General features: G+C 37.5%; 1 protein-coding gene and 1 non-coding gene across 2 annotated transcripts; both read right to left on the bottom strand.

The window, feature by feature from the left end:
* Positions 1-635: 635 nt before the first annotated feature.
* Positions 636-26,013, bottom strand: TIMM23 (translocase of inner mitochondrial membrane 23). Its single transcript, XM_045567985.1, has 7 exons — positions 25,737-26,013; positions 22,894-22,952; positions 17,494-17,587; positions 17,197-17,281; positions 14,639-14,697; positions 11,518-11,628; positions 636-1,165 (listed from the first exon to the last, which is right to left on the bottom strand). Exons 1-7 carry the CDS (start codon positions 25,840-25,842, stop codon positions 1,050-1,052), a joined length of 630 nt encoding a protein of 209 aa, XP_045423941.1. The 5' UTR covers positions 25,843-26,013; the 3' UTR covers positions 636-1,049.
* On the bottom strand, positions 15,633-15,836 carry LOC123650499. Its single transcript, XR_006739367.1, has one exon. It is a non-coding gene; the product is annotated as a small nucleolar RNA SNORA74 (small nucleolar RNA).
* Positions 26,014-26,017: the final 4 nt, after the last annotated feature.

Genomic DNA, 26,017 nt, shown 5'->3' with positions numbered 1-26,017 from the left:
TCACTAATAGCAATGTATTTTATGAATCAAATTATTAGCAAAGAACAGGTATATTATTCTTCCATTTTCAGTCTTTTCTTGAAAACTTAGTTTTTTGTTTTATTTTTTTTAACTTTAGCTAAATTTCAGTGCCTTTATGCTGAGGTTCCCTCTTACTTGATGCACCCAAAAAGGCCCTTGTTTTCTTTCATACATGTAACTACCAGGTTTTTAGTAGAGTATTATATATGTGTGTAACCTACAGTACAGTTATATATGACTAACTTCATTCTGTGGAAATAAACTCAGAAATTAAACAACTTATCCTAATTTCCTTTAGTCTTCCCAAGGCTTCTTGAAAAACATCCAGCTCTAAATTATTCCCAGTAAGGAGTGAATTCATATGTACAGAATTAAGCATGATGCTGGACAGACTGTTCTAGCACACTAGAAGAGTAATGGTTAAAGTGAAATACCGTGATGTTTAGTGTCAACTCTACTGGAGAAAAATCTTGAATGCCACCAGTAGCCCTTCATTTCAACCCAAATATGAAAACACATTGTGTTTTTGGCCTAGTTGGGACAGAAAAAAATGCCAAGAGTACTTTTACTTTATACCCAGGTAGATGCTTTTAAATGGAGACATTATACTTATTTTGGATTTATAACTTTGGTTCTATTTTTACCCTTTATTCAGAATACAGTGCAACATTACAGTTTCTGGTCATTCAGTGAATAGACTTGCTGATATAGTATTGACAACAGGCATGACCCGAATTCTGAGAGTAAGTGGTTTTCCAGTTCAGTGGGGAGGAGAGAGAACAGGTAGGTGCGAGGTCTTCTCTGAAGGAGAAGAGAACCACGTTACTCAGTGAGCCACCAAAGGGTTTTGGCTTCAACCCACTAATGGCTGGAAAGAGTGCCAATCCTGGCCACCCATTCATGATCTTCATCACAGCAAACCAGAATCTCTAATTTTTCAAATTAATTGTAGGTAGACGAGAATAACTCCAGACTGACTGATAAATTGTTCTACTGAAGTGTCCTCCATTCTTGAGTTGGCAAAATCTTCAGAGTGACTGCTGGAGCAAGGAGCCTTTCATATGCTCCCAGTTATTATATAGTGCATAGAGGCTGGTAAGTGTTAGTCCTGCCAGACCACCTCGTGCTACCCCTCGGAGACCACCTGGGAGAGAAGGGAAAAAAAGAAACTGAAATAGACTTATATTGCATAGTACCCTAGCATCAAAGGGATAAACAAGTACTATAAAATGGAGAGACACCATTTTAAAATAAATATTCCATCTCAAACAGGAGAATAAATCAGTTTTAAAGGTCATATAAGGAAACCAAGACTTAACTCCAAGAAATAAATTCCCCAAACCACTTGCCTAGTCCGTATACAATTTTATATTTTCATATTCACAATCTTTGTTCCACTTTCTAACTTGTTCCTAATAGCAATTTATTATTGAAGTTCCAGCCTCAATCATTTCCTGCTAGCCATGTAATTTAGAACTTCACTAGCACTGTCAATGGGTTTAAGGTTGTAATGAAAGCAAGGTGACACCCTATTTGGAAACAGTATTAACAACCTTTAAGACTCCGGACAGGTCCTTCAAATATTGACTTTGAAAACTCAAGAAGCAACAGTGAGAAGACGGGCCATAATGAAGCTCAGAGCTAGGCGCTGATGACCCCTACCTGTCCCGACTCCTGCAATGATGCATCAACCTCCCACAAGTGATGAGCAGTGAGGGACCTAGCATCACACTAGCTGAAAGAAATTCAGGAACTAGACATTGAACTATTTCTGCTTGACAACAAACGAACAAATTTTCATGTGGGAAAAGATCAGCAATAGGCATTTCATTTGAAATTCTGAAACAAAAGTTTCAATTAGTTATTTAAAAATACTCTCCCAAGTCTAAATGAGAGGAAGCTACAAATAAATTTCTCCCAAAAGAAAATGCCAGTCTTGTAAACATTATGAAGTGAAGAAAAAACAAGCTAAGAAACCCCCCAGGAATGGGGGTGTCCAAAGAAGCTTTTAAAAAGTGATGTTCTCTTGGAGCTCCACAAACAAGTAGGGACCATAACTTTAGCCAACATTGTTCCTAAGGTATATCTGTTCCACATCATGTGTCAGGGAGACGAAGGGGGAGCTGTGGAGGAGGGGTTGCCTTATTAGAGGTCCTTTAGCTCTGTGTTAGTCAAGTCCGTGAAATTCAGTGATGTTGCTGAGTTCAAACACTTCAGGACTAACCATTTCTGCAATGAGTGTCCTCCCAGATGGCTTCAGCTGACAGATTAAAGGACCACTCCCTCCAGACCAGTCTGAACACTTCTGATAGCTGACCTGCTTACGTGTTTCTTAGGTTTTCACGAAGTGCCACAATTATCTCTCTCAAACAGATCCAAACAGAAACTGCAGACATCATCTATAAACAGCTGTCAAGTGTGCGGTAGAGGGACCAAAACATTAAAAAAAAAAAACAACCCACTAATCAAAGTAAATGGGAGGTATGTCCTTGAATTTCATATCATCTCTTTATGTCATCTTGCTGTATTTTAGACTGTAGGCATGGCAGTTGAATTTGCAACTGTATTCAATGTAGTTAAAAAATTATAAAATTGGAAAATGTATACTCAATGTATACTCAACTTGCTAACTTAAAACAATCTGCTCAGTATAATTAGGATCAACCACTGCTTTTGACTTGTAAGTCAATAAAAAGCTGTAGGGCTGAAAGTAAACTATAACACCAAATTCCTAAAGTGGAAAAAATAAACTGTGAGGCACAGGAGAATAAACCCTAAAAGGAACCTGCAACCACAGGGCAAAGGCTCAGTTATTAGACCTAAACTTTGAGTGTAATGAAGGTTCTTTCAAACAGGTAGCCAAAACGTAGTAAGCTCCGTTCTGAATTAACATAAAGCAACAGCCGACGTGCCCTTACCACGCTGTTTGTTAGTAGAAAAATGACAAGGGTTAGGTAACTGAAAGCACAATAATTTTGCAGACACTATTTCCTACCAAACATTCAACTTCTGACTAACGCCTCTGGACCTCTACTCATTAACAGATCCACAGGAGTGTGAAGTCTGGTCACTACTTTGGAAAGAGCTGCAAATTATTGCTTCTAGTTGGCCCTTTGCTTTGCATGTCTTAAGAACATGGTTTCTTTTTTTTTTTTTGAGACAGAGTCTCGCTCTGTTGCCCGGGCTAGAGTGAGTGCCGTGGCATCAGCCTGGCTCACAGCAACCTCAGACTCCTGGGCTTAAGCGATCCTACTGCCTCAGCCTCCCGAGTAGCTGGGACTACAGGCATGAGCCACCATGCCCGGCTAATTTTTTTGTATATATATATTTTTAGTTGGCCAGATAATTTCTTTGTATCTTTAGTAGAGACGGGGTCTCACTCTTGCTCAGGCTGGTCTCGAACTCCTGACCTTGAGCAATCCACCCGCCTCGGCCTCCCAGAGCTAGGATTACAGGCGTGAGCCACCACGCCCGGCCAAGAACATGGTTTCTATGTGGCCCTTGTGGAAGTATTTTCACACCAGTTCTCAGCTATCAAGTAACAAGCTTTCTGGGGAATCCTCTTTGGCATAGACACTAGTGGTAACATAAAGACATTGGGATCTACAAGACAGCTCTTTGGGACATCAGTAACATATTAAGTGTCTTTTAAGAATAATTTATTTCCCAGAAAGCTTTCTATTTTCTAACCAAAATGCAACAAAAAATTAGTTTAAATCAATGAAGTTACTTCTTTAAAGGTCAGATAGAAAAAAATTATCTCCAGCAAGAAGACACCAAACATCAGTGATTTACTTACCACACATAGCTAATCCTAACTCAAGGGGAGCCTTTTATCACATACCAGCCATGTTTTAATTTTAACTGTTTCCATTAATTCCAGGGTTTCCCAACTGGTTGATTTGATAAAAAGTTTAAGGGCCTAATTTAGGCTTTCTGTAATTAAACAAATCTGATCAACTAAGCACAGGAAGTTGGTCAGTAAATATACTTGCTTTGAACAGAGAGTAACCAAATAAAGCCAACGGTCAATCTCTACAAAGCAAAGCACACATAAGACTTGTGTTCTATCTTTTGGATCTTTACACAACTCTTCCAGAGAGATAGGGCAAATATTACCTAAACACAGGAAAATGAGCCGAGAATATTTAAGTGGGATATAGAGCTGGTTAGTGGCAGAGCTAGCACATTTAAATGACAATTACTTTAGAGCCAAGATTAGCACATCTTCCTTAAAAGGGCAAGACAGGGAATATTTTAAGCTTTGAGAATCAAAGGACATTATGTAGGTACTTACATAATGTTTAAAATGTAACTATTTAAAAAATATAAAACACATTCTTAGCATTCAGGCAATGAACAGATAAGGCAGCTGCCCAGCATGAGTTAGTGACCCCTGGTTTAAAGGAACAGCCTTAACCCACTTCTGAGATGGCTACTAAATCCCATTTTGAGGGGACCATTTAACTGTCAAAATTGTGGTACAATACATGTAAAATCTGCCACCTTAACCATTTAAGTGTACATTTCAGCAGCAATAAGTACATTCAAACTGTTGTGCTATAATCACCAACATCCACCTTCAGAGAAGTCTTTCATCTTGCAAAACTGAAACTCTGGACCTATTAAACAGTAACTCCTCACTCGTCCCATCCTGGCAGCTACTATTGTATTTTCTGTCTCTGAATTTGACATACATTTATTTATAGTTTTCCTTATTTTTATATAAAAGGGGGGCTGTGAGGAGGGGAGTTCAGTTCTCTTCCCCCCTTTTTTGAGACTAAGTCTCACTCTGTCGCCCTGGGCAGAGTGCAGTGGCGTCATCATAGCTCACTGCAGCTTCAAACTCCTGGGCTCAAGTGATCCTCCTACCTCAGCCTCCCAAATAGCTGGGACTATAGGCATGTGCCACACGCCCAGCTAATTTTTCAATTTTTAGTAGAGACAGGGTCTCACTCTTGCTCAGGGTGGTCTTAAACTCCTGAGCTCAAGTGATCCTCCTCTTGGCCTCCCAGAGGGCTAGGATACAGGCGTGAGCCACTGAATTTGACTTTTCTAAGTACCTCATATAAGTAGAACCATGCATTTGTCCTTGTTCATCCATATTGTGGCATGTGTCAGAATTTCCTTCCTTTAAAAGGCTGGATAATATTCTGTTGTATGGATAGACCACATTTTGTATCCATTCATCCATCAATGGGCACTTGGGGCCAGGTGCAGTGGCTCATGTCTGTAATCCCAGCTGGAGCCCAGGAGTTTGAGACCAACTTGGGTAGTAACATGGTGAGACCCCTGTCTCTACAAAAAGTGGAAAAAAAAAAATTTAACTGGGCGGGTGCATGTGTAGACCCAGCTATTCATGAGGCTGACCCCGGAGAATGGCTTCAGTTGGCCAAGTTGGAGGCCAAAGTGAGCTGTGATGATGCCACTGCACTCCAGCCTGGGTGACAGAGCAAGACTTTGATTAAAAAAACAAAACAAAAGAAAAAAACACAACACAAAACAAAGGACACTTGGTTTGTTTCTACCTTTTGGCTATTGTCAATAATGCTATTATAAACATGAATGTACTAAACACCATTCAATTTTAAAGAATAATCAATGGCCTTAAGAGTTGGACTGAAATGGCCTGGGTGAAGATCGAATATCAAATTCTGTTCTAAGAAAAGGAATTAACATTCACTGAATTATAGTTATACTTTCAGCTGTAAGTAATGCAACTTGTTTCATTTAAAATGCATCACAACCCTATAAAGTGATAACCACCATACGCAAGATGAGCACAATACTTTAACTAAAACTTTTTAAGAGATGGGGTCTCAGTATGTTGCCTAGGCTGGTCTATAACTCCTGAGCTTCAAGTGATCCTTCTGCCTCAGCCTCCCCAGTAGCTGGGATTACATGCACACACCACCACACCTGGCTATGAGCACAGTATTAAGACGACCTTTTTCAAAAGGTTAAATAGGTAGTGAAATATTTCCAAATTTTTCATAACACTTCTGCTTTAAATGGCTTAATTAACTATATATGTTCTATATTCATACCTCTGAAAGGTACCTTCATTTGTTGGACTGCTTTGTTGTGCATTAGTCACCTGATTAGCTGAGTAATTCTGTTTTTCAGTAATCTACCCATCACAAATATCAGGCAGCACTTTTACTCCATAGACATAAGAGGAAGTCTCAAAAGGATTATAAAATCCAAGTTTTCTTGAGATATCTAAGGGTAAGAGGCTTTTTCTGTTGAAAATGGATTGCATTTCAAATTTTACTCAAGAGCTCGTATTTCTTGCAACACACACATGCACATGTACTCACAAAAACAGCTCCCAGTAGAGCAAGACAGTAAGCAAAATTTAACCTTGGCATAGAACAACCTTGTTAAAAATCTAACAATTCTTTCACGTTGGAAGTCTACAGGGTCAGACAAATTTAAACTTTTAATTGGCAGCACAAGGGTGGCACTCAGACAGCAAGTTTTGTTGGCCCAAACTGTTTAAAAAGATCTAATCAATATTCAAAAAACTGAGACTTCACACAAAAATATGGGATTCCAGTTTCTTTTGAATAAACGGAAGACACTAATTACACATGTTGCCAAATGGCTGGAGCTGAGTGGGAGGTGTTTCTAGACCAAAGGTTGAGCATGGAAGCTAAAGCTGAGCCCTCCCAACCCCCTATATTCCTTTTTCTTTTTTTTTTTCTTTTTGGAGGAGTGGGAAGGGGAAGAGGACAGGGCCAGAGAGGGCCTGGCCCTTCCGCCCTTACTCTGGGCCCCACTCCCCATTTTCTTACACAAGGTAAGTAAGCCACTACGCTATTTCCTTAGGGCAGCCCTGAACGTAAGAATGTACTGAACTAGCATGTAATTTAAAACACACCAAAGTATATTTATAAGATAGAGATGAAAAGGCTGAATATTTGATACTACGAAAAGAAATGGGAGTCTAAATCTCTATGTCAAGGACTTTCTTGCAGTAATAAACATAACACAGCCTGAGACACCTTCAATGTAAATTATGGAAGAGGAAGCTCTTGGTTCAGAGGAGAAAAAGCAAAAAATACTCATTAATTCTATGACAAGAGACAAGTAGATTTGAATTTCCACTGCAACTGTGGAACACAGGAGGTAAGTAATCTGCTGACCCAGAATTCCAACATCAGTTTACACTTGCTTGCTTAATAATTTAGCTCAACACACTGACATCACTCTAGCAAAAGCAAATCAGTATCTTTTATTAATTTCTGGTTTAAAATAAACCCAAGAAGACAGAGCACAGAAATGAATTTTGTGTGGCAGGAATACCAATTTAACTCTAACCTCCAGATTCATGGATTTGGAAAAGACCTTAGGCACTCTTTTAGTATAGCACCAGCACAAACCATTAAGGAAAGAGGTTCATGTTTAGGGAATGGCTAATTCCTGCTGACCTAAAATATTTCCAATTCCCACTGTACTCTTCAAAAATAGAAATTAAAAAAAAAAAAAAAAGGAAGAAGCACAGAATGAAAAAGCTTCAATATAATAGGTATGGAGATATTTTAACAGAAAGAAAGATCGTAAGAATACCTAAGAAAATGGGTAGTTGTCAGACCAATGAGGGAAGAACTCTGATAATATGATTTGGGTTCTGGTCTAACGATTCTTTAATGAACTATGTAAATATTTTCCAGAAGGTATGAAATGTCATTAATAGATTCCCTAATATGAGAATCATCTCGTGGCACATGAAAATGCATTCAGTAATGACCAGTATTTTACCAGAACAGGAACAGCTCAAGTTTTATTATCATCAATAAGATTGGGAATCTTAGATTGGCCTAGCCACATATTTTCAGGAAATAAAGCCTCAGAAACCAAAAGATATGGGCGATCCCTCCCTCCCCAAAACCCTGGGACATGTTAATCCTATGCCCTCCATAAGAAAGTCAGTTTACAAAAGCAAAGTAAATAAAAATCCAGTTCTTCAAACCAAATGCCAGGCCTTTGGGATTACACTTCACATGCCAGAAAGAACCTCTTGATGACTTCTTTATTTCTATTTACAAGCATCCACATTTTTCCAGTTAGTAAAAATTCATGTAAAATATATAATAGGCAGGGATAACTGCTATGATATATAAAAAGCTTCAACAAATCAGTTAAACCAATAACCCAATAAAAAATGGAGAAAGGGTATGACAAAGTACTTCAGGGAAGAAATATAAACAACCATTAAACAATAGAAGTTTCTCAATCTCACAAGCAAAGTAAAACATTAATAGGGGAAAGTGAAGTAAAACATTAATATTTTTCACCAACTGGTTTAAAAAGTGCAATGGTAGATGACACTTAATACTGGCAAATGTAAGCAAGTACCTGGAAGGACAATCTGGCATCAGTTATTAACATTTTAAACATGTAGATCCTTTGCTCAGGTAGTCTAACTTTCAGCAACTCATCCTGCAACTAACTGAAGCATATGTGCAAAATTGTACTACAGTGCTTATTAAGCCTCAAGGAGGAGATATCTGAACAACGACAGACAGATGATGCAGCATGTGAGGTAGGTGTCTGGAAGGAGCGTTCTAGGAAATGGAAACAACAAGAACAAAGGCCCTGAAGTGGGAGTTAAAAAGGCAGTGGGAAGAGTAGTAAATCTGGAGTCATCAAAGTAGCCAGAGAACAATACATCATAGAGAAGGTAGAGAGCCTCACAGGCCACTGTAAAGAACCTGGCTTCACTGGACTTTGATTATTATTAACTTCTAAATATCAGCACTATCATTTAATCATAAGCCTGGAAATGTTTATTGTAACTTCCAAAGAGTTAAAACGTTTATACTCTTTTCCTGAGTACAGTCTATACTGGGAGATGTTATTAATAATTCAGGGTTTATAAACCCCTCTAAAACTTTCCTAAGATCTTCAAAGAGATCTGGGACAATTCCTACCACCCACAGAAAAGCAATCACCCAACAACTAAATCACTGGCAAAAATAGTCCTCAAAGGACACAGTACCATGGGGAGTTAAAAAAACAACTGAGATATTTCAGTGAATTTAGTCTTGCCTCGAAGAGACTGCAAGTTAAGGAATGGACTGGGCAGTGATAAGGAAGCCCAAGACAGCTAGCTGCTGTGCTATTCAAAGTCACATATATTAATTCAAAAATGTAACAAAACAGAGAGAAAACAATAAAGCAGGCAACAGCCTTCTAGTGTCTCATCATCCCCTCATTTCATCAGTTGTGAAGTTTACCACCTATCACCTGAGTTGAAGCCCTTATCATAAACCCTGAACGTCTGTAATATTTTTTTCTTGACAATTTTGACTCTAGGCTTCTATTTCTATCTTATCTACTAAGTTAATCTTCCCCAAGGATGATTCTAATACTCCCTGTCCCAAAACTGTTGACGACATGCTGTCTTCCAACCTGATTTTAAACTTCTCACTCTAGCTGTCCACACTCTAAGCCTAAACTCTCTCTCTAGACTTTCTCCCATGCCTTCCTTATGCATACCATATGCCCAAACATCATTTGAAATTTGGTCCATCCTTAAGGCCCAGCTCAATTGCTATTACTCCTTTTCCAATTTCTAGAAATTTCCCCAATTTCTCTATCCTGGAGGCAATTTGGTAAGGTGAAAAAGGCAATGGACTTTGGAGTCAGACTAGGGTTTGATTAGCACTAGGCCACGAAAGAGATGTGTGAGCAAGTGAAAGTAATTTATCTGAATTTCAGTTTCTTTGGCTATAAAGCAATACACCAGTTTACTCCCTTTAGAGACTGATAAATGAGATGACCTATACAAAGCATGTGACTTTCTTTCTTCCATAAGCACATTCTATATAATTCTTATAGGACTTAACAGTTTTTCTAGAAGGAAGTCAACAGACAATAGCCAAGATGGAAAAAATCAAGAGATAGCAAGATAATCATGTTATTTAGCAAAATGCAGGTAAAGCAAAGAATTAAAGTAGCTGCCTTTGGGAACGGAGAATTACAGTGAGGATGGTAAGTATAGACTGTTGTGCATCATTAAAATCTTTTAGATTTTAAAAAGATAATAACCTTGACTTTAAAAATTATATAGATTATTTTGATAAAAATAAAAGTTAAGAAAAGTGACCAAAGATGAATCAACTTAAGAAAAAATTAAATTAGGCATTATTTGGACATTTGCTTCTGAACTATTACAAACTTATCACAAAAGAAAACTATCTGATGCTTGATAGCAACATAATGTTGATCTCCCAACAGAGTACGATTCTTATAGTAATAACACAGTCTAAATTGACTTAAGGGGAAGTCATTCTTAGGCTTTGGCCTTGTGTGTGTCTTGTGATAGTTTAACATGCTGACCTCCTAAGTTAGATTATTGTTTAAAACAAAACCAGTAATTCTGAATATTCCATTGCTTAGTCTGTCCAAGATAAAACAATAAAAACAACAATAAAATGAATGAAAAATACAGAAAAGAATCTCATCTTTTTAACGTCAAAAATCAACCACAAGGCTGGGCATGGTGGCTCATGCCTATAATCCTAGCACACTGGGAGGCCAAGGCAGGAAGATTTCTTGAGCTCAAGAGTTCGAGATCAGCCTGAGCAAGAGGAAGACCCCATCTCTACTAAAAAAAAAAAAAAAAAAAAAGGAAAGAAAGAAAAAGCCGAGCGTCGTGGTGCATGTGTATAGTCCTAGCTACTTGGGAGGCTGGGGCAGGAGGATCCCTTGGGCCCAGGAGTTTGAGCTTGTAGTGAGCTATGACGATACCACTGTGCTCTACACAGGGTGACAGAGCAAGACTTTGTCTCAAAAAAAAAAAAAAAAAATCAACAACAAACCATATGATCCAACAATCCCATTTCAGGGTATATATCCAAAAGAATTGAAAGCAGGATCAGGAAGAGATATTTACATAACCATATTCATAGCATTATTATTCACAATGGCCAGTAAAGTAGAAGAAACCCAAGCATCCCTTGGCAGACACAACTGCAAAATATGGTATACGTACATATAATGGAATATTATTTAGTTTTAAAAAGGAAGGAAATTCTAACACACGCTAAAACATGGATGAACCCTAAGGACATTATGCTAAGTAAAATAAGTCACTCACAAAAGGACAAATACTGTTTCATTTCACTATATGAGACACCTAATGAAGTCAAACTCAGAGAGAGAAAGTACAAGAATGGCAGGAGCTGGGGGAGGAGAAAACGAGGAGGAGATGTTTAATGGGTAAACAGTATCAGTTTTACAAGATGAAAAAGTTCTGGAGATCAGGTGCACAACAATGTGAATACACTTAAACACTGCTAAACTGTACACTTAAAAATGGTTAAGATGATAAATTTTACATTATGTGTAAACAAAAACAAACCATAATAAAGACAAAGTTAGAACATGAGATAATACTACAAAAAAGTATAGTTTCCTTGAAAACCACGGTACAAAAAGCATACTTCAAATGTACTACAAGAAAGCTCTCAATTCAATAGTACTTACCTGTACATTTATACAACATGCCTGTCATGGTTCCGGCTGCTATTGTATTGAGGTCATCTTCTGCACCTCGTGTTTTCTCAATGATAACACCAAATGCACTATAGAGCAAAGCTAAAGGGGACATGGATGTGCTTAGTGACAAAAAAGTGATTATAATATCATTCACAAAAAAGTGAATATATTGGTTTTCACCCATAGTTCCTGGCTTATAACTCCCATGGCCCTTGTTATTTCTAAAGTGACTAAAACATAAGCATATCACTCGTTAAAGTATTTGTTCTTTCGTCTTTTGTTCCTGAAGCAGCTTTGGAACAGCTTTAGAGCAATAAAGGTGAAAGTCTTGTTATAATAGTTAGGTTGCTTTAGGCCTCAGGAAACAGAGTCTCTCTCTGAATTCCTTCTGCCCTGATTTCACCCAATCCTTTTTCTCCCCAAGGAAGGCCACAGAAACTAAAAATATAATTTCCTCCCACCTTTCTGTCTTGGAGCTGCCCATAAAGAAATTCTTTGAGCTATCTTGTCTGACTGTAGGTCCTAAGACCCCCATTTTAGGAGGGGTCTTGCCTCATACCCAGGAGGAATGAATGTTGCACAGAAAGCCCAAGAATCTGAACAGACAATCCTTGCTGGGTTTCCCCCTCAGTCTACTAGTATTAGATCACACCCTTTTTGTCCAATCACATTTCTACATGGTTGACCATGCTTCAGTCATGCCTACCCAATGAATTCTCCAATAGAGGCCCAAGAAGATGGAGTATGGGGAGCTTCTGGATAGCTGAACTCATGGAGGCTTTGCAGGAAGGTAAATGAGAACCCATCCATGTGCTGGATGGGTGGCACACTCCCACTCCAAGGGAACGAAAGCTACTGTTCTCAGGGACCCTTAAAGACCTCCCCCTTATGCAACTCTTCATCTGGCCGTTTATTTGTATCCTTTAAAATATCCTTTACAATAAATTGGTAAACATAAGCATGTGTTTCTCTGAGTTTTGTGAGCCGATCTAGTATATTAATCAAACCCAAGGAAAGGGCTGTGGGAACCCTGGTTTATAGCTGATTAGTCAGAAGCACAGGCAAAATAACCTGGGGTTTGCAATCAGCATCGGAAGTGGGGCTCAGTCTTGTGGAACTGAGTCCTTAACCTGTGTGGTCTGATGCTATCTCCAGATAGATGGTGTCATAATTGAACTGAATTAGAAGAAACTCAGCTGGTATCCACTTACAAAACTGATTACTTGGTAAGTGGATAAATAGTCCCACATAACTGGTCATAGAAGCCTTCTGTGTTGATTATTGTAGTGTGAGAGCAGAGAGAAAAAAGTTTTTTTTTTTCAACACACAAAGTCAGTATGGCAATATTTAGATAAATTTATCCAAAGATATACGGAGTGATCATTAGAACACTGTTTCTAATAAGCAAAACCCTGGCAACAAATAAAATGCCCATGCATCAAGAGCATTTTGTACTATGCGGATTGATCCGGAATGGAGTTTCCACAGAATGGAATACTACATAGTCCTTAAAGCAAATATCATGAAGAGCTATATTCACTAATATGTAAAGCAGGTACATGTATGCATGAGTATATGACTAACTGGCTATGGAAAGAAATGTATGGAAAGATCCAGAAGAAACATCAATAGTAGCTATTTCTGGAAAGTACCATAGGGAATTCCCAGGAAGAATATTTTAAAATTTCACTTATATGTTACCCGTAATAGCTGTACTTTGGATTAAACACACACATGTATTTCTATTATAAGAAAAAAATATAATTTTAAAAAATGTGACATTTGATTCTCATAACATTAGGAACTTTAACACTAGCATCATTTAGTTTTAAAAGATCTTCCCTCAAACCACCCTTCTATGCCTTTACAGATTCCTATCAGGAATGAGTATGTTAAACCTTTTTCTTATCCTTTCTTAAAATTATAGCTACACTTGACCACTCCCTGCAAACCAAGCTCAGCCTTACAATTCCTCTGCTGTGGTATTTTATACTTCTATGAAAGCTCATCTTCCCATTCAATTTATTTAACTGAAACTGATCATGAGCAGAACACTGTGATTGGTCATATTACAATGGGAACACAAACGATGACCAGCCATTCCAGTTTGTCCAGGACTGAGGGGTTTCCTGGATCATGGAACTTACAGTGCCAAAACCCAGAAAGTCTTGGGCAAAGATAGATGATTAGGTATATAAGCAATCAAAAAGGAACAGAGGAGGGTGACTACGTAGTATAGAAGGAATGCAGGCAGGAGCAACATATGGAAGCAGCCATCTATTAGGATCCAAAATGTGAAACTGGCTTTGTGGTATGAAAATGTACTGCTTCCAAGCTCCATGATAAGGCTAGGATCTTACTGTGTCACAATAGAAGCCCCTTTATCTTTTCAATGAGTTGTCTATATTTTCCCTTGTTTAATCTGCCACAACTTAAGATTAAGATTTCCAGACTTTAAGTTCATAAATTATGAAAACTTTGGATGATAGGGCATAAGTGCCATAAGAGGGCTATTACAAGTCATCAGTAATAAAAGAGCCAATCATTCATAAACGATATGATGTATGAAAGCATTTCGTTCTGACTAAGCACTACTAAATTACCCCTTTCCTAGAACTGCACATGTTTTCATTATCTACAAAGGACCTACTGCAACTCTGGCAATTAGGTCTTCGAAATCTACTCAGGTAAACAGACTATTGAACAGCTATTAGGAAAACACAGCAAGAGGGTTGGCTTTATCCAACACGTCTCACTGCAGGACCTTGAACCTTGCCTAACGCACAAAACTCTTTGCTCTGGACCTAAATTATTTGAATTTCATTTAGTTAAAACATGATTTTATTTTGTGTCCTGCTTGCAAAGCAAAGTGTGCAGTGTTTAAAAAGACTGAAAACATTAAAAAATAGTATTAGTACCTCAATTATTTACGTAGTTCATGACCTTTCCCTAAACAGTACCTATTAATACATTACGTCACCAGAATGAATGTAAACATAATAGTTTCATATCCTATGACCAGAATTTTGGTTGATCAAACTGTTCATGATACGTTTGCACATTCATTCTTTGTGTTAACAGTTAATTATCAAATGAGATCTCTACTTACCCAGAGAACCTAGAGTATTAGCCCAAAGTGCCCCTTGCCTCGTCACCATATTCAAAATCCTACCAGGGCAAAAAGAGAGAAAGAATTTGTATTTAGGATCATTATTTAATTCTAGCAATCTTAAAAAAACAAAACCAAAAAAACTCCATAATAGTAGCCATTTAAAATGCCTAGACCCAAGCTCCAAAGTTTTAATTTTAAGATATATCTTAATACCTCCTTGGATTTCAGTAAGGATGGCTTTTATGCTACATAAATCAAGACTTTAGGCAATGACTGAGGAAAATTCTTATTATTACTGATGTTGTAAAATTATTAAATAGTTATTAAATATATAAGGCTTTGAATGGCAGCCTGGAATGTATTTTATAAAGAGGTTTACATACTGACCTATGTAAAAAAATGCCACTGTAACTATGACATGCTAGCTTGATTTTCTTTTTGGGAGGGGAGAATGTACTTAGAATATTAAAGATAGCTGAGCATGGTGGTGCATGTCTGTAATTCCAGCTACTTGGAGGCTTAGGTAGGGTGATCACTTAAGACTAGGAGTTTGAGACTGGCCTGAGCAAAAAAAAAAATTTTTTTTGAGGACAGGGTCTCACTATGCTGCCCAGGCTGAAGTGCAATGGTGTGATGACAGCTCACTGCAGTCTCAAACTCCTGGGTTCAAGTGATCCTCCTGTCTCAGTCTCCCAAGTAGCTAGGTCTACAGGCATGTGCCACCATGCCCAGGTAGTTTTTAAATTTTTTGTAGAGATGGGGTCTTATTATGTTGCCCAGGCATGTCTTAAACTCCTAGCCTCAAGTGATCCTCTCACCTTGGCCTCCCAAAGTCCTGGGATTATAGGAGTGAGTCCTGTGCCAGGACAAAGAAAAAAAAAAACCCAAACAATTAAAGAGAATCAAGTAAAGAATATGAAAATACAGAATATAAAGTAGAATTACAGAGAAGGACTCAGCCATTTAACTAGAACACATGGAGAAAGCATTCAGTGTCTGCTCCCAGCCTAGAACTAAGCAGTCAAGGTGAATGCTTAGCACACTCTCAAGGAAGCACAGTTCTGCCTTGCACCAGTGCCAGGCGCCACCAGAACAGTGACGGAGACAACTGGATGAAGAAGACAAGACATTCCTCTCCCAGCAGTGTAACACCATCACAGGAATGGTTCTGTCCGGACAGCTGACTACTGCTGGAAATTATAGAAGTACAATAACAAAGACTAAAATAATTCATTCAGTTTAATGAATTAAAGAACTCATTTAATTAATGCTCTATAGTAACAAAAATTTGTATCACCTCTAAAAGGTTGTTTTAAAAAAGCAGTAACATTTACAAAGAGAAGTATATTGTTTTAAATTATGTTACGTATTTACTAATATATTTTAAATTTGGCACTTTTTTTCATTTGTAACAAGCTTTTAATAACATTATTTTAAGAAAGAAAGCAGGTTATCTTTTCTAAGAGACTTTCTACTTCCAAACTCATATTTAATATGATGTTGGGGATCTGTCTCAAAAAGATGCGAGAGGAGGACAAGGTGGGAGACAAATGGCCATGGCTGACAGTTGTTGAGGACGGATTATGGTTCACAGATATTCATTACACTATGTATTTTGTCTACTGTTGTATAATTCAAAATTCCCCATGATACAAAAATTAAAAAAGAAATTATTGAAGCAAGGAACAAATAATAAAAACATTGAAGGATCTTGGCTGGCAAAGCAAGGACAACAACCCACACAGTAACAGGGATATAGAAAACTTGACAAGCCTTCAAGTTTCCTAAGGTCTAATTCTAGCACAGTTGCTGCCATCTGCTGGCTGAACACTACATAAGGAAGGTGGAGGTTAAAGGGTCTTAAACTTTTGACCAATGGAGGAACACATACTCACGACTCCAGTTATATTAAGTATAAAAATGTGCAAAACCGAACAACATATTGTTCAGGGAATATCAACAGGGACTCGCTGTGTTTATTTCTTAAGCAAGGTGAAGATATCCATTATATACATTTTCCAACTCTTTTAATTGTATTTTTCCCTTCTTTGCAAACTTCAAGATCCTGAGACAAGACTGTCTTACCCTCTTAAAAATACCTTTAAGTTCTAGGAATTTTATTTAAAATTTCCATGGCTCTCCATTTCAGAAATAGTGAAATCAGTAAAAGTTCAAGTTAAATGACTGCAGTTCTAGCTGTCACCCTTACATGCTGCCTGTATCTTCATTACCATGTCCTATGGTTCTGTGTGCTCCTAAACAATCCAAAAATTCATATTGGCCATTCAGCAATTTGGAAAGCACGTCATACAGGTTTGGAGAACAGAACAGGTATACCTGAGAAGTTAGGTTAGGGTAGCACTAGCTAAGTGAGGGACACTGATTCAAAAAATCATTTTTTTAAAAAGGGATCGGTTTGGTTATCTGATTCCTTGATTCCTTTTGAGTAAGATTAAAAACAGAAAAAAAGACATAATCTCATGGTTATACTCATCAAACCAACAAAGCAGAGGTTAGTATTTGAACATCATTAAATCAGATTATATGGGACTTACTGTACATTTCTTGGTTTGGACCAGGCCATGTTCTGGGTTTCCTTCAATCCTAGCCGAAGACCATTCACTGCCCCAAATGCAGCCCCTGGTAAATCATAACAATTGATCCAAATAATACAGCTTTGTCGTAAAACAAAGAAACAAAACTGCTCTTCTGATTCTTTTTCATGTTTAATAGAAACAGATGACAAATGTAAATAATGATGTTTTAAAAAAAATCCTGAAACCAATATTCTAATTGTTTTTGAGATCAACTATTTGGACTGAGGACACTTAAGAAAAAATTATTACACCCACCTGTCATGCAACATCCTCCTATGGTAAAGAAGGCCAGTTCAAACCTGCCCCGGGTTTTATTAGCTCCAGTCGGTAAAATAAACTCATCTGTATCCTAAAGCGGTAATAACAAAAGCCAAGCTCAGTGCTTGTATTTACATTTTTTAAGTAGTTTTTTTTTTTTTTTACAGAAGGTAAAACCTTAAATTAATTCAAACTCAACTATACTTACTCAAACAAAAATAAAACTTTCTGCAATAGCAACACCTAAATCAAAGTGAAATGAAATACAAAACACAGATTTAGTCCTTAGAGGGATTCTCATTCAGAACTTTGTTTCCTTCATAACATAAATCTGATAGACTGTATGTAATGTGTAAATCTGAAGCAACAGTGCAAGAAAGTTTTAGAAAGGACAGCTCTAGAGAGGCGTACTGAAAGCTGTGAGAAGTAATAGCTGACAGGCTATCAATCAGGAAAGAAATTTTCATTCTGTGCCAATTATTTACTGAGCATCATTTTACTATATGTAAAACCAAATGATCATGAAAAATGAGCAAAAACTATTTAAGCACAACAGTTTGGATCAGTCATGCAAGAGCAAATTATCCCCTTAATAATTCTTAACTGTTCGAGGGGCATATATTCCTTAGATAATCTTCAAAAACTAGATAGACTCTCTTTCTAGTAAACGCATACACAAAATTTGGCATGAACCCCTAGAACGTCACTCAAAAATCTTAGGTTGAGAAATGGTATTCTAAGAGCAAAATATGATCAATTTTTAATAATACACCTTTATGAAAAACAAATTCATTTTTGCCAAGCTTTCCATGCAAAAATAGTTAATGCAAGCCTCTGATGGATAGTACACACCCATGGCAAAAAAACCCACAAAAAAAACCACACAGCATGCCACAGTTAACACAGTAGAGGTCACTAACAAGTAACACTTCTCCCACATCCCTGTGGCAAATACTGAATGTCAGTAAATGCATTCCTCATCAGGGAAACTGTAGCTCTGCATTGGTTTTTGATTTCTAGCTTGTGCACACGTTCTCACCAAAAATTGCACAAGTAAACAAGAACATCTGCTCTCATCACACAAAAATAGTCTGTTGGGCAATTACAAGCAAACTCTGAATAGATCCCATGTCATGTACACTGTATATAGTTTTGTAAATGTTGGGTGCTTCTTGACTTTTAAATTAATGACTTAGTTTTAAATTGTGCTTCTTGTTTGAGGTTTTTAGAAATGCTATATTTGATCAGATAAGGCACATAATTATCCTTCAATCCAGAAATAGGAAATTAAAAAGAAAATGGCTGTGATGAACACTATCAAGCTAGTACAAGTGCATGTCAGCACCAAGTCACTCTTCGACTGGCATCAACCATAATAAAAACACTACAAGGGTTTCAAACAAATGCATATCAATTCACATACAAACAAGGTCAATATCAAAGTATGTTAACACACTGAATGTAAGGAAGATATGTTGAAAAGTTCTCATTAAACCTGTACTGCGAACACTCTAGGACATGAGTGTCACTAAAATACCCTAAGTACCAGTGTTTGCTAACACAGAAATGAATCCAAGAACGGGCATCAATGTACTCACTGAAATAGAAGGCCAAGATTATGTGAAATTTTCATGTAATTTCAAGAGGATGACACTATGAACATTAGAAATATTTAAACTCTCCTTGTTTTTATACCAGATGTTCATCTGGGCTAACAAAAGGAAGATTTATTAATCTAATTTTTAAAACATTTCAGTAAGGATGCAAGGGTAGTGACAATACAAAAGCACTATCAAGAGAAACTACATACAGTGCCTCAGATAATAGCTGTTGCCAAAAATCACTATATGGTGAGTTCACAGGTACTATTTAAGATGTCTTTAACCTTCAAAAGTATGGAAAAATGTTTCACAAAATGTAATTTTTATCAAGGTATCATCTTTAAATTTAGGGTTTCCATGATTATTTGTAAGAACAGAGACAATGAAATTTAGAAAACACTTTTTCAATTCTGAAGTCCCTCTAGTATTCCGATAGAAGATGCCAGTATAGGGTCACAACAGTATTGTATTTTTAACTAGAACTAGACTACAACCTTTCAAGTTTGGATTCAACATTTAAGCAAAATACATGTGATTAGTTTTGAAATTCTGAGTAAACAATTCACAGACGGGTACTTTTAAAATAAAAATCAATAAACACCCAATGTTAAAAGATAATATTTAAAGAACATTTCCTGCAAAAGCAATAAAAGCTTGAAACCAGTAAGGTCCTAATCATCAACTAGCTTCAATCTGAACACATTTCCCAAAGAAGAAATGAGCAGCTGTAAAATGCTGTTAGTGATTCAGCTTTGAAACAAAAAGATCCAGCCATTACTCCTAAAAAAATTTATGTAACAGAGTTACTGATATATAATTCATATGCCATATAATTCACATATAAATGTATAATTCAACGGTTTTTAGTATGCTCAGTTGTGCAACTGAGACCACAATGAATTTCAAAGCATTTTCATCACCCTAGAAAGAACCTCTAACCTATTAGCAGTCACTGCCCATTTACCCTCAACCCTAGGTACTACTAATCTACTTTCCATGTCTATGTATTTGCCTATTCTGGACATTTCATAAAAATGGAATCATACAGTGTATGGTCTGGCTTCTTTAATTTAGCAAGTTTTCCAGGTTCATTCAAGCCACAGCATGTATCAATAATTCATTCTTTTTATTGCCAAATAATATTCCATTATATGGGTATGCTATATTTTGTGTATCCATTTGTCAGTTGATGAACATTTGGTTTGTTTCCACTTTTTGGCTATTGTGAATAATGAATGCTACTACAAACCTTCATTAACAACTTGAGTGCATATGTTTTCAACTTTCTTGGGTATATCTAAGAGTAGAATTGTCAGGTTTCTTGGGTATACCTAAGAGTAGAATTGACAGGTTTCTTGAGTATACCTAAGAGTAGAATTGTCAGGTCATAACGTAATCCTATTTTTCACATTTTGAAAGCTACTTTCCAAAACAGCTGTATCATTTTACATTCTTACCAACAATGTATAAAGGCTGAAATTCTCTACATCCTCACCAATACTTGTTATTGTCTGTCTTTTTGATTACAGTCATTCTGGCAGGTGTGAACTGGTATATTATTGTGTTTCCATGATTTACATTTCTCTAATTAATGACACTTAACACTTTTCATGTGATTATTGGATATCTGTGTATCTTCACAGACATATCTATTTAAGTAGATATCTCCACTTTCATGGAGATGTCATTCAAACCCTTTGTCCACTTTATAATTGGGCTGTCTTTTTATTAATGTTTTAAGAGTTTTTAGAAAATTAAAGATTTAAGTCCCTTACGAGATATACAATTTCCAAATATTTTCTCCTAGTCTGTGGGTTCACTTTTTCCTTTCTTGATGGTGTTGTCTGAAGCACAAAATTTTAAAATTCTGATTCAATTCATCAACTTTTCCTTTGATCACTTATTTTTGGTGTCACATTTAAGAATCATTGTCTAACCCAACGTCACAACTATTTGCACCTATGATTTCTTCTAAGAGTTTTATAGTTTTAGCTCTTACATTTAAGTCTTTAATCCATTCTGAGTTGATGTTTGTATACGGTGAGGTCAGGGTCCAACTTCATTCTTTGGTGTATGGATTCTAGTTGTCCCCAGCATCATATGTTGAAAAGACTATTTTTTTCCCCACCTAACTGTCCTGGCACCCTTGTTGGAAACAAATACACTGTAAATAATGTGAGGGTTTATTTCTGGACTCTGAATTTGTTTCCATTTATAGATTTATTCTTATGTTAATATCACAATGTCTTAATTATTATGGCTTTGTAGTAAGTTTTAAAATTGGGAAGTGTAAGTCCTCTAATTTGTTCTTTTTCAAGATTGTTGGCTATTCTGTGTCCTTTGAATTTCCATATGAATTTTAGGATCAGCTTGTCAATTTCTGCAAAAAGGCCAGCTGAGATTTTGATAGGCACTGCATTGAATCCGTTGGTTAATTTGGGGAGTAACGTAATTTTAACAATGTCTTTCCATTTTTCTTAAAGGTCTTTAATTTGAAGTTTTCAGAATGTAAGTTTTACACCTCAGTTAAATTTATTCCTAAGTATTTTATTCTTTTTGACATCATTTTTTTTTGGAGACAGAGTCTTGCTCTGTCACCCCAAGTAAAATGCAGTGGCTTCACTGCAACCTCAAACTCCTGGGCTCAAGTGATCCTCCTGCCTCAGCCTCCTAAGTAGCTGGGACTACAGCCATGGGCCATGATGCCCAGCTACTTTTTCTATTTTTAGTAGAGACTGGGTCTCACCCTTGTTCAGGCTGGTCTCTGCCTCCTGAGCTCAAGCTATCCTCCCGCCTCAGCCTCCCAGAGTACTAGGATTACAGGTGTGAGCCACCGTGAGGCCCAGGAATTGTTTTTGCAATTCATTTTCGGAGTGTTCATTGCTACTATATAAGAATGCAATTGATTTATGTATACTGACCTTGTATTTTCTGACTTTACTAAACGCGTTTATTACTTCCAATAGTTTTTTGTGGTTTACTTACAATTTTCTACAGATAAGATCATGTCATTTGCAAATGGATAGTTTAACTTCTTCCTTTACAATCTGGATGCCAGTTCATTCTCTTACCTAACTGCCCTGGCTAGACAATGTTGAAAAGAAGTGAAGAGAGTTGACATGCTTGTTTTGTTCCTGATCTAGGGAAAAATATTCAGTCTTTCACCATTAAGTATAAAGTTAGCTTTGGATATTCTGTAGATGTCATTTATCAGGTTGAACAAGTCCCTTCTATTTTTATTTCTAGTCCCTTCTATTTCTAGTTTGAGTGTTTTTTTAAATTATAAAGGGGGTGGTGGATTTTTTAAAATGCTTTTTGTGAAACTACTGAGATAACCATGTGGTTTTTGTTCTGTATTCATTCCTTTAATGCTTTATTATAAATTGATGAAGCATAGTATATTAATTTTCACATGTTAAATCAACCTTGCTTTCCTGAGATATTCAAGGTATCTTGGATTCAAAGAGATTTTACTCTTTGAAGCTTTTGAGGTTTTAGTCCAGTACCCTGAGATTGCAAACAACTTTAAAAACAAACTTTGTTAACTACTTACCCCAGAATTTTTATTGTGGTGCTTTTTATTAATTCTCTGTTAGTTTTAAAAAATAAACCTTTGAAGGGAGTTAACTGAGAGAGATGTAAGCCAAGTCCCTAGGGTTTGTGAGGGAAAAAAAGGGTGGATGGAGACCAGGGACTTAGTGCCTTCAGAAGTATGTCATACTTCATCAGTATAAGTACTTGGCTTTTTAAAAAAATGGTAAGATAAAGGACCAAACTAGTAAAATCTTAATCTTACCTGTACGAGATATCGTGGATCCACATTTAAATAAGGAGACAGAGGGTTCATACCAGTCACTAGAGAGAAAATAAAATGTCATATTACAAAATTCTTCAAGTTATTTCGTTTAGAGTTAACTTACCTTGTCATCGTTACAAGATTTTTGCTATTTTTACAGGCTCACTGAACGTGCAAATTTTTCCAGTTTTATCCTATCTGTCAGTTTGGGGGCTGACTCATCCTGGAGTCCTCAATCCCAAACCAGGTCTTGCACTGGTGGCTCAGGCTCTAACATCAATAAGATACCGGCAATAACACAGATCAAATGATCAAACTAGCAGGAAGCATAGCCCAGGCCAATTATAAAGCTAATTTCTTTACTACAAGAATGCTTGACAACCTTGCAAATTGCAAAATAAGATTTGTAAGAGATGAATCAATTCCATGGGAAATACAGTGATTTGGTTTCTGTGTATGTGATTATGTATAAATATTTCAAGATAGTTCCTTCAGATGTTAGTGCTAACAGTTGATTTAGCATGAACAGTTGAGAATTCTTGGGTCATTACCACAGGGATGAGGGTTAGTGCAAAAGAAAATGTGAACTTTCAGAGGGCCAGAACTGAATTCCACTAATTTTGAAAACCATAGAATCTATCAAGGAAAATCAACTTTCTCAAATTTTAATATTTGGATCCTTCTGTTTCTCAGTTGATTGTTTACAAATCTATCCATTACCCATGACTCTTACCTTCTCATCACTTGAAAGCCCTGTTAGTTCCATTTCCAGTATTTATTTTGAACCGTGTTATTTACTGGCATCTCTAGCACTACTATCCTAGTCCAACCATCAAATATCACAGCAATAGGGCAAGGTGGCTCATGCCTGTAATCCCAGTGCTTTGGGAGGCTGAGGTGGGAGGATCATTTGAGGTTAGGAGTTTGAGACCAGCCTGAGCAACACAGCAAGACACCCATCTCTACAAAAAATAGGAAAATTAGCCAGGAGTGGTGACGCACAGAGGCAGAGGCAGGAGGACTGCTTAAGCCCAGTAGTTGGGGGTTGCAGTGAGATATAATGACACCACTGTACTCTAGCTCAGGCAACAGAGCAAGACCCTGTCTCAAAATAAATAAATAAAATAAAATAAAATAAAATAAATAAATAAATCTCATGGTAACAAACTCCTACCTTACTCCTTGCTTCCTCTCACCCCTTCAATTCACTTTCTATAAATCCAATAGAGTGATTTTTTTTTTTTTTTTTTAAGTGACCAGGTCTTGCTAGGTTGCCCACGCTGGCCTCCAATTCCTGGGCTCAGGCAATCTTCCTGCCTCACTCAGTCTCCTGAGCTGATGGGATTACAAGTACATGCCACCATGCCCAGCTTTTTCTTTAGAAAAGCAAATCAGTCCTAATGGCTTCCCTCTAAACGTGTGATCAAATATAAACTCCTCACTATGGTTTATAAAACCATACATTAGCTGCCATTCCCTGCCTCTGTGATCTCATCTTCTATCACTCTAACTCTCTTATAACTCTGCAGACACATTGGCCTAACAGCTGTTCCTCAAACATGCCAAGTTTGTTTCAGGGCATTTGCACTAGCCACTTTCCTGGACACCTGCCTCCCAAACATTTATATCATATTCAGGTCACAGCTCAAATCAACTCCCCTGAGTTGTTTTCCTCAACCCATTCTAAAATGGCTTCCTGCTCTTATCACCACCCCATGATTCTGTTTTAATTTTCTTTATAGTACTTATCACTAACTGTGACATTTTTATGTTAATGGGCTCACCTCAGTATTAAGTAAGCTCCATGAAAACAAGAAATCACTTTATTTTTAAACCACTTCAGTCTTGCATCTAGAAAGTAGTGACAGATTGTAGGGGCTCAATGAATGGTGTTCATCCTCTGGTCTCTAAACTTACCTTCAAATCTTAATCAAATTAACATAACAATACTTTGTCACATTAAGGTAGCAAGTGCTTTATGTGCTCTGAAACTCAGAGATTCTAAGACTAATAAAAAACTGTGTTCTAGACTCAGTTTTGACACAGGTGACACAAAAGAACTTGTTGTTGTTGAGTGTAAAAGACCTAGAGAAATATTACAAGGATTCCCAAAATAGAAAATACTTTTGTAGATGCCTTATCCACCATCAGGTGCCTATTATCTTTAGGTCCGAGTTCTATTTATCCAGTTGAATATTCACAAAGTCCCAAAGACCTGGAATACATATGGACTGCGGAGAGGCAAAGGCAGGGAATACATGCCTCTGCATCCTTGATCTTGTGCATATTTCCTTTCCTATAATTCTTACCTGGCTTCTTTCTTCATGTCTATAAATCACCTTTAAAGTCAAGGTCACTTCCCAGCTCCTCCAGATGGTTTCCCGGCTTGTCCCAATTCATATATATTTCTCACCTGCACAGATTATTAGAGAGTTTTGCCCTGACGGCTACTTTGGGATTTAGAGTATATCACTTTGTGCTAAAAAGTTAACCACAGGCTTGCTATTTGGAATACATTTACTTCCAGATGTGAGCTCTACTCTTAACCCAAGTGTCAAGCACACGGCCCAACACACACGAACGTGTGTGATGAACAAAAGGCACGAGACTTAGATATAAACTGAAGAAAGCACGCATCATCTCCCAAGTCCAAGTCAATTACGGGCATCTAAGGCCCTAAAACCTCGTTTGATCTTGAAAGAGCGGCTGTAGCCCCACCATTGGTACTGAGGCTTGTGAACGCCAGCAAGATAAAAAACAAACAAAAAAACAGGGGACACCTCACGTTCGGTGTAGACGCAGGAACCAGTCAGCAATGTTAGTAAGCTAGGCCCGATACTTACGTGGGACGCCAGCCAAATCCGCGTGCGAGTAACCGGCCCCACCGGCTCCGAAAAAGCCGGCCAACCCCCCTGTAGTTTTGTTGCCGCTGCCCCCGCCGCCTTCCATGGCGTCGCAGCAAACTGCCTGTCTCTTCCCGCCGCTGCCTCAGTCCCGGCTTGGGCAGCTGCTCCTCGGTAACAGCGGGAGGCCCCGTGTTACCACCACCTCCACACGCTGACCTTCCGGCGCCGGTACCCGCTAAGCGCTGCACTTCCGCTTTGCGGCAGTGTACGCCCCAGAA

The sequence above is a fragment of the Lemur catta genome, chromosome 14 (genome assembly GCF_020740605.2).
Source record: "Lemur catta isolate mLemCat1 chromosome 14, mLemCat1.pri, whole genome shotgun sequence".
Lineage (NCBI taxonomy): Eukaryota > Metazoa > Chordata > Mammalia > Primates > Lemuridae > Lemur > Lemur catta.
The sequence above is the reverse complement of the archived record's forward strand: the minus strand, read 5'-3'. Positions and strand labels throughout refer to the sequence as shown.